Source organism: Calliopsis andreniformis, unplaced genomic scaffold (genome assembly GCF_051401765.1).
Source record: "Calliopsis andreniformis isolate RMS-2024a unplaced genomic scaffold, iyCalAndr_principal scaffold0154, whole genome shotgun sequence".
Classification (NCBI taxonomy): domain Eukaryota; kingdom Metazoa; phylum Arthropoda; class Insecta; order Hymenoptera; family Andrenidae; genus Calliopsis; species Calliopsis andreniformis.
In genome coordinates this window covers 96,395-106,262 of record NW_027480563.1, presented here as the reverse complement: position 1 = coordinate 106,262, position 9,868 = coordinate 96,395, and the positions used below count along the sequence as shown (strand labels likewise).

The 9,868-nt window shown below is 32.6% G+C and overlaps 2 protein-coding genes across 2 annotated transcripts; one reads left to right on the top strand and one right to left on the bottom strand.

The window, feature by feature from the left end:
• Nucleotides 1-1,191: 1,191 nt before the first annotated feature.
• On the bottom strand, nucleotides 1,192-4,775 carry LOC143187715 (uncharacterized). The gene is made up of 4 exons (XM_076391939.1): nucleotides 4,751-4,775; nucleotides 4,665-4,684; nucleotides 4,086-4,539; nucleotides 1,192-1,250 (listed from the first exon to the last, which is right to left on the bottom strand). The coding sequence occupies exons 1-3, from the start codon at nucleotides 4,773-4,775 to the stop codon at nucleotides 4,264-4,266; spliced, it is 321 nt and encodes a 106-aa protein (XP_076248054.1). The 3' UTR covers nucleotides 1,192-1,250; nucleotides 4,086-4,263.
• A 190-nt stretch (nucleotides 4,776-4,965) lies between these two features.
• Nucleotides 4,966-6,494, top strand: LOC143187714 (uncharacterized). The gene is made up of 5 exons (XM_076391938.1): nucleotides 4,966-4,983; nucleotides 5,352-5,377; nucleotides 5,599-5,805; nucleotides 5,901-6,117; nucleotides 6,219-6,494. The coding sequence occupies exons 1-5, from the start codon at nucleotides 4,966-4,968 to the stop codon at nucleotides 6,492-6,494; spliced, it is 744 nt and encodes a 247-aa protein (XP_076248053.1).
• Nucleotides 6,495-9,868: the final 3,374 nt, after the last annotated feature.

Genomic DNA, 9,868 nt, shown 5'->3' with positions numbered 1-9,868 from the left:
TTATGCGTATTTAGATGTGAGCATTTTTAAACTATTCACTAGCTATTTCGACGCCATATTGGCTTGTACAGGCAGCTTAGCCAATGAGCGGAGACGTTGGATATGAGCAATTGCGCCACTGATATCATAATAGCGACCATTTAGGCAGGATAAATCAAATTTCGATGTTCAAAGTTTTACGAGTGATTTGATTTACGTGGTGATACCACAATATTCCCATGCGTTTGAGTTTAAGGTGTTCATTGCTAATTTCTTTGATTTTGTGTATTTTCGATTTTAATATAGTATTTCTTGTAGAATAGTAGTTTAGTATAGTATTTTAACATTTATAGTGTTGTAGTTTTTATAATATTTTAGAATTATTTATAGTATTTTATGATTTATATTAGTTTTTATTTAGTATAGTAAATGGGTATAGCATTTTATTAACGTATTTTAAATATCTTATATATAGTATTCTAACGTTTCATTCATATATTTATAGTATTTTAACGATTCACTCATTTTATTTATAGCATTTTAGCGATTATATTAGCTTTTATTTAGTACATTCAAGTAGTATAGCATTAATTTTATTTGATTGTTATGTATTATTAACTTTTGCCTACTTTCCGTGTTTTTTTTTTCTTTATTAGCTGTAGTATACTTTATATTTCTATTTTCTTGCAATTATTTATTTTTTTTGCTTTTGTAATAATGAGTGTTGGTAAATGGAATTTATCGAATGTTGTAATATGGGATAACGATTTAAAATAAAAAGAAATTTAATTGTAACACAACGCACGGAAGAAGTCTGTACGATATCAGATCCCACATGAATATATTCAAAAGTAAATAAAAAACCATAGAAACAAGACAGAACACTTTCTGTATCCTTCGATACTTTCGATACTTGTTTTTGTTCCTTGATTATATAATCTAACAGGCCCCCTCAAAAACAAGTCGGTGCTGTTCATATTAATTGTACATTAATAAGTCTAATAAGTGTACTACGAGTATTACCGTACAGACTGTCTACCTTGTGTTTTATTTTGACTCTAATTCTGGGAACAAAATACAAATGGTCCAACATTCGTTGCAAGGGAATGGGGAAACCCAGAAAAACCCATCCAGACCATACAAACTATATACAAAATAATAATAATTTTTATGCTTATATTAATCTTATTATTCTAATCCCATTTTTGCCCTAAATTCCAAATATTTGCTTGCTGGCAACAGCTTCGTTAAAGCATCTGCTAGTTGATCACCTGTAGGAATATATTCAAGTTTTATTACATTCTTTTCAACTTGTTCTCTTGAAAAGTGGTATTTTATGTCTATATGTTTTGAACGTTTATGGCTACTTGGATTACTCGCAATATTAATGCAACCCATATTGTCTTCGTAAATTATTATTGCATCAAAGACATTTATATTAATACTGATTGCCAAGGATTTTAACCATAATGCCTCTCTCACAGCTTCAAAAAGAGCCATGTACTCTGCTTCTGTGGGCGAGACAGCCACTGATGTTTGCCTTTTCGTATTCCAGCAGATTGTACATTGTTCATATAACTTAAATAAATATCCCGTTGTGCTCTTACGATCTGTATTTTCATTACCTCCCCAATCAGAATCGACATATCCACTAAATAGATTTTTATAATCAGTTTTAACGTATGTTAATTTAATATCAGCAGACCCTTTAAGATACCTCAGAACCCTTTTAAGGTTTTGCCACAGTTCTCTGTTATTTTTACTTGAATATCAACTTAACATATTTACCGCTATACTTAAATCGGGTCTCGTATAAATCATTATATACATCAAGCATCCAATTAAATTACGACAAGGTGCATTATATTCTTCTTCTGAATTCAAAGCTATATGATCTAATACACTTGGAAGAGGTGTACTTACAGGTTTGCAATCTAACATATTAAATTTCATAAGAACAGTCTTAATATATGCACTTTGATCCAATGTTACTTGTCCATTAGTTCTGTCCACTTTTATTCCAAGAAATAACTTAATTTCATTTAAATCTGTCATGCAAAATCTATTTTTCAAATAATTTTTGAAATTTTGCATTGTCTCAGATTCAGCAGTCATAATCACTAGATCATCCACATATAGTACCACATATATATTCTTTAATATATTCTTTCTATCTAATATATAAATACAACGATCCGCTGATGAATTTCGGAAACCTTTCTCTAGAAGAGCTTTTTCGAACATCTCAAACCAGCATCTGGCTGATTGCTTGAGACCATACAAAGCTTTATTCAGTTTACACACTTGATTGTTACTATCACATTTAACACCTTCAGGAATTCGCATATAAGTTTCTTCCCTTAAAATACCATTTAAAAATGCCGTCTTAACATCCATTTGATGCACTAGCAAATTATGCTGATTAGCAAAAGCCATAAGAAATCTAAAGCTTGACATTCTAGCTACAGGTGCAAATGTGTCATTATAATCTTCTAAATATTTCTGACTGAAACCACGGGCCACTAATCGAGCTTTGTATTTTAACGGATTTCCGAATTCATCATTTTTGATCGTGAATACCCATTTACAATCAACAATGTTCTTATTCTTTGGCTTCGATACCAAATTCCAAGTTTTATTTATTACTAACGAGTTTATTTCATCGGCAATAGCTTGTTCCCACTTAGCTCTGTCATCTCTAGTATTAATTTCATCAAATGAGTTGGGTATTTTGCAAATTATCGATTGAGCGCATAAAAGATAATCATCGTTATCATTAAATTCATTATATGACATAGGAGACTGTCGCTTAATCCTATCACTCCTTCTAGGTTCTATACTATCTTTTAATTCTACCACTTGATTATTTCCTGGTCCCGATACTCCTGTTACATCTGTTTCAGTTACAGATTTACTTTTCTCTTGATCTACCATTACTTTAATTCTCGGCTCTATCATATCTGATTTATTGTTATCAGATTTTTTTCTTTTTAACACATCTGATTTTTGATTATCAGATTTATTTACTTCACACTGTATATCTACTGATTTCAGCACTTCACGAGATGCATCAGTTTCACATAAACCACGTTTTAAACCTATTTATTTTATTACCGGCCGAGATTCTAAGTAATTAATTTCATCAACTATTACATCTCTTACTATCTCAAATTTCCCATTTTCTACGTTCCATACTTTGTATCCATTTGGTGTAAACCCTACCAATATACATTTATAAGACTTTTCGGCAAATTTCGATTTCCTAATTTTATCATGCACATACACTGTGGAACCAAACACTTTTAAATACTTCAATTTGGGCCTTTTATTATGCCACAATTCAAATGGGGTTTTATTAACATTAAGAGCTTTCGATGGGGTTAAATTAATTAAATATGTAGCAGTTAAAACTGTTTCTCCCCAGAACTCTTTTCCTAAACCTGCACCGTTTATCATCGCACGTGCTTTTTCAGTTATAGTTCTATTCATGCGTTCTGCAACACCATTTAACTGAGGAGTTCGCGGAACCGTTAAGTGATAGCTTATACCCTTTTGTATACAATAATTTTTCATCTCATTAGATAAATATTCCTTGCCATTACCACAGTATAAATTGACAATCTTTAAATTAAAACGTGCTTCACTTTTAGCAACGTAATCCTTAAAGATTGTAAAAGCATCTGATTTATTTTCAAGTAAATACGTCACACAATAATTCGTAAATTCATCTATGAAAGTTATAAAATAGTTTTTATCATTAGTTGTAGAAGGAGTGATCGGTCCACAAACGTCTGTGTGAACAATAAACAATGGCTGCCTAATGTGACTTTTATCTTTTGCCTTTTCAAATAGCAACTGTGCTTGTTTTCTTTTAATACAAGCTTCACATATATTATCGTCTGGAATTACTTTTTCAAGATACGTCACATCTTCCACCACCTGCTTATTCTTCAACTGTAAAAATTTTGCCTTTCCTATATGCCCTAAGCGCCTATGCCATAATTCATAATTATTAACTATCTTATTAGAAATATAAGAATTAAGTGAATTTACTCCTTTTTCGATGACATCAAAATCTATAGATATTAAATTATTTGAATGCTTACCAATCATCATCATTTTACCGTTTTTGATTATTTCGACGCCCCTCTCATTGAAAGTTATACTCATTCCTTTTTGCTGCAACTTTCTAACGGATAGTAAGTTGTACGGCACGTCCGGGCAGTACAATACGTCCTCCAAAACGCCTTCAATTCCCGTATTGGTAGTCACAGGTATCTGTCCCTACTTCGATGCAGTTATATATTCTCCATTCTTCGCTATCGAAATCCTGATGGGTGGATCAAGTATGGTCATATTTGGAAATACATTATCTTCTTTGACTATATGATCCGATGCTCCAGAATCCAGGATAAATGTTAATTTTCTTGTTTTCATGACCTGGTAGTCTCCGGTCATAAAGGCATATCCCGACACGTTGTTGCTTGTAACAGCTTGCGTCGTCTGAATTGTATGTATATTTTGATTTTTGTTTCTTTGTTCTGCTCTATATTGGTGCCTCTTTTTATAGTAATAACACTCTTTAATCCTGTGTCCTGTTCTTCCACACTGATGACATTTTCCGGTAAAAGATTGTCTATTCGGCTTGAATGTATTTCCTCTTCTAATGTTACCTCTTCTATTACTTCCTCTTTTAAAGCGTGTACTTCCAAAATTATGTGGTCTTTGATTTTTCACTTCAGCTTGAAGTATTTTCGCGTTGGTATCCAACTTTTCACTCTTAATTTTCGTCTCATCATCCAACAGTCTCTTTTTAACTGTGTCAAGTGTAATTCTCGCTTCTGTCATCATCGTCTCAATGACAGTTGACACCGTATCATATACTTCGGGCAAACTAGATAACAAAATTGAAATAATTTCGTTTTCCCGAAATGATCTTTCAACGAACTGTCACTTTTCATTTTCAATCTTAATAGCTTTTTGCTAATGGATAATTCCGTAGCCGTACTTTGACTCTCATACACTGAATCTAAACTTAATATAATTGATTTTGCTGTACTTCCCGGAGTGTCATACTTCAAATGCGTATCAAATAAATATTGCACAACAGTGCATTTGGCAATGCGTTCCGCCTTCGACCATACTGCGGTGACAGGAACCGGTGGTTGCTCGTCAAGAACTTTTAATACATCGTGCTCATATAATAAATTACGAACTCTATGCTTCCACGCGTTGTATTTCGTACCACTGAATTGCTGAATGTTTCTCCTGTCTTTGGACATCTCCATCGTCACGCAGTTTAAAGTATTTTACACTTAATTGATTAAAAAAAAACTAAACTAATTAACACGCGATACACTTAATTATTATAGAATGAATTCTGGGCCCATATCCTGTTGTAATATGGGATAACGATTTAAAATAAAAAGAAATTTAATTGTAACACAACGCACGGAAGAAGTCTGTATGGTATCAGATCCCACATGAATATATTCAAAAGTAAATAAAAAACCATAGAAACAAAACAGAACACTTTCTGTATCCTTCGATACTTTCGATACTTGTTTTTGTTCCTTGATTATATAATCTAACATCGAATTTACCAAATTCAAAAGAAAGTGCGATCGCCTGGGCTCAAGAGCATGGATTGTTAAGAACAGATAAAAATTGTTCTGTCCATCAAAAGCCGATGAAATTATATAAGTCATCGCAACACGGTGCTGGGCGGTTTCTCTGTTCGGTTGGAAGGTCCAGATGCAAACAATTTGCAGCCACAGTTGATTCCTTTTTTGAGGATGTCCGTTTGCCTTTTGATAAGGCGATAAAGTTAGAATTATTTTTCGTGATTTCATCAAATTAACGATTAAAAAATTTAGAAGATTCTTAAAAACGTTTTTTTGTTTTTGTAATGCTCGTTTTAGATTGATGTATTGTTTCACGCGAGATTTTTCGTGCGAAGATACTGCCCACGAATTGTGCGACTTCACAGAAGAAGATAGTACCAATTTATCATCTGCCACTATTTCTGCATGGTATCAATATTGCCGAGAAATGGTTGTAGATCATTTATCAAAAATTCAAGCAGGAATGCCTAAATTGGGAGGCATTTCCGAATCTGGATCTCGTATCATTGTTCAGGTATCTTATATAACTGTTCTATAGTACTTTTTCCATTTCTTTTCTTAGTTTTTATTCTGTAGTGACACATTGTTAATTTTATATTATTTCATTTATAAAAGATTGACGAAGCCAAATTTGGAAAAAGAAAATACAATCGTGGCAGAAGAGTGGAAGGCCACTGGGTATTAGGTATAGTCGATACCAAAACGAATGATTGTCGAATGATAGTCGTTGAAAATCGAGAAGCATCGACTTTAATCGACATCATCGATAGACATGTAATTGTCGACAGTGAAATACACACGGACAGTTTTAAAAGTTACGCGGGACTTACTGCCCGTGGATATATCCATAAAACAGTAAATCATAGTATTGAATTTGTAGGTAAGGGTTAAACTAAACTTCGTGTTGAGGACCAAAATTTTTATTATATATATATATTTTATTATTATTTAGAATAAGGGTCTCCTTAACAATTTCTTTGAAACTTTTTTATATCATGTATCTTGATACGTGGATTAATTTTTCTAAATGAAGTATTTGTCGCTCTCTTTTCGTTTTCGAGATATAAATTTGTATATGCTCGAAAATTATGGTGGCAGGCCGAGAGTAGGTAGCAAAAAGGGGATTTGAGTTGGGTTAGAGCTACGGCCAGTAAAAGAGATGTTTCGAGTTGGTTAGAGCTAGGGTCAGGAAAAGAGATGTTTCAAGTTGGTTAGAGCTAGGGCCAGGAAAAGAGATATTTCGAGTTGTGTTACGTCCCCGTAACTTTTGACAGTAATTACCAGAGCCCTATATGCTATATCTACGCTATATATATATATATATATATATATATATATATATATATACACACATAAGCACGATTTTATTTCCGGTTCGGTTCAAAACGGTCTTAACGGAATCATTCTCGCGCGACCGAATTCGAATTCTTTCGCGGCCCTAGCTCTAACCCAACTCAAATCCCCTTTTTGCTACCTACCCTCGGCCTGCCACCATAATTTTCAAGCATATAAAAATGTTTATCTCGAAAACGAAAAGAGAGCGACAATTATTTCATTTAGAAAAATTAATCCATGTATCAAGATACATGGTATAAAAAAGTTTCAAAAAAATCGGTGAGGAGGCACGTATTATAAATAATTACAAAATTTTTTAATCAACTTTAATCTTTTGTAAATAATTTCTGTAAATAATTTTTGTAAATAATTTTTAATGCAAATAATGTAAATAAATGTAAATAATTTTTTAATTGAAGCCAGCGATGGTACCCACACTCAAAAAATTGAGTCCAACTGGCGACCAGCGAAAGACTGGATGCGTGGAAGAGCTCGTTTTCACGACGATGAATATGCATACCGTTTATGCGAATTCTTATGGCGTCGATTTTGTAAATATAATAAAATTGATATGATGTCATCTTTAATGGATGCTATTAGAAACGAATATACATTTAATTGATAACATAATGAATTTGGCTTTTGCACGCAGTCACCACTTAGAACGACTTCAATTAGTTGAAATTAGTATATCTCATCACTTGGTTCTAGTCCGTCACTAGGTCTAGACTAGAAAGGAAATTGAAAAAGGGAAATAATAACGTTTGTATATACAGCTTAAATGGTCATCACCATATGCAATTGCTCGTAGCCAGCGGCTCCGCTCATTGGCTGAGCAGCGTGTAGAAGCCAATATGGCGTCAAAGTAGCTAGTGAAATAGTTTAAAAATGCTCACCTATAAATACGCATAACTTTTCAACCGCTGGATTCCTAAACTTAAAATTTGCATTTTTGGATTCCGCTCGTCCAGTGTTATTAAAATATGTAAAAAAAACCCATTAATTTTTGTTTTCCCAAAGTAAAGTTTAATCCAAGAAAATATAAGTGTGAAACAAGATAAAACTATCTTTGAATCAAACTCAAGAATTTAAAAATTCATAAAGGTATGTATAAGCACCGACCAGATAATGATAGACCTAACATTCAATGGGGTTTTGTGTCTCAGGTCAAACTGCCTTACCGATGCATAGTTTGTAGACTGAATTAGGCGACCTCTACTCACGAATAACGTTTACGTGGAGAACTATTTCAACCTGTGGTGAAATATCGAATAGTGTGTGTGCTTACATACGTGTGACTTCTCAGAATAGAGTCGAATTTGACAGTTCATTCAGTATAGAAAAGGAGCTTTGCCCACCCACGCTTTAGCTCACATACTATGTGTTACGAATTAAAACATTGTAAAAAAATGTTATTTTGCATAGTTATACATATAGTCATGTCGTTACTTTTGTCTCTTCATGCTATATAAATATAAACATATATATGAAAATATAATATGTTCTTTTACATAAAAATAATAAACTAACTAATTAAGAAGACCATGGAAAACAAATTCCAACTTAAATAATTAAATATGATAGCGTTAAGGTATTTTGAGAGAGAGTTTGGGACGGTTATCCGAACGAGAATGTGTCTTTGAGGGATTTATGATAGGGTAATAGGGTCTTAGTCTGCCTGTGGCTGATTGAAGGTGCATGAGATTAAACAGTCCCGTTGGTGCCTGATGGCTGATGGCTACGTTTGGCCTTCCAGTTATTGGGTGTTGTGTGACTGTTTGAAAGAAGAGCGAGTGTTTAAAGAAGGCAAGCGGCCCGACACCGTATTGCTAAAGAATGGGAATATTGTTCCTAAAGGATCTGACCACGGAGTGGGGAAGGCTATGCCTTTCGGTAACAGGACTGTGATGAACCCCACAGCACTTACCCCAACCATTGTCTAAGGAACAGATTTCTTATTCTTCGTATTTTTCTGACAAATAAATTTCAATAAAATTTCTTACAAATTTATCCAAACAAATTGAATCAGAGAACCATATCTAAATTTTAAAATTGTTTATTATTATAAACAATAATTTAACGGATTTTTTCCAGTTCTATTTAAAAGATCAGAGCGTTATTTATAGCAAGTCATCTTGCGAAATAATAATTGAAACGTTACGAGTATTAAGAAAGTTAAATATATTCTTATAGATATCGTCCAGAAGAATATAGAAAAAAATATAGAATCTCGTTTCAAAAATATAAGTGACCTTGAAATCTCGTAAAAAGCATGACTGGGAAAAATTCTTTCCATTGTTAAATTACATTGTGTAATAATAAACAGGACAAGTATGTAGGTGCTCTCATTTAGCTTGTTTATATACTATAATTATTATGTTTATTTATTATTACTATTTACTTCGAAATACTTTGAAACTTTGAAACTTTACTACCTTATACTTTGAAACTTTACAAAGATTGCAAGTTAAAGTAAGTTATTATACAACTATTACAACATATAACAAATATTGTTTCTTAGTACCATGATTTTTTTTAGTTATATACATTAATATATATACATTAAGGAGTTTTTATACTTTAATAGTTCAAATCGTTAGAAAATTGTACTGTTTAATAGCTTAATACATTACAAAATGTTAAACTTTCATATCTCAATGGCTGATACGGAGAGTATAGTTATTATTTATGTAAGTAGTTTGTCTTATTTTCTAAATATTGCAACTTGATTTATATTCTTCATATTTTCTATATTTTGGCAGAAATGAATGAAATTCGCAATATAGTTATTAACTATTACTCTTACATATACATTCAAAAATTGCGGGCTTAATATAACCTGCCTACTCCATTTTAATTGTAATTCCGAAAATTCGTAGCGTTGCAATCTACTTTGAGACTTCGCCGGTAATATTGGCGGTGACACTAAA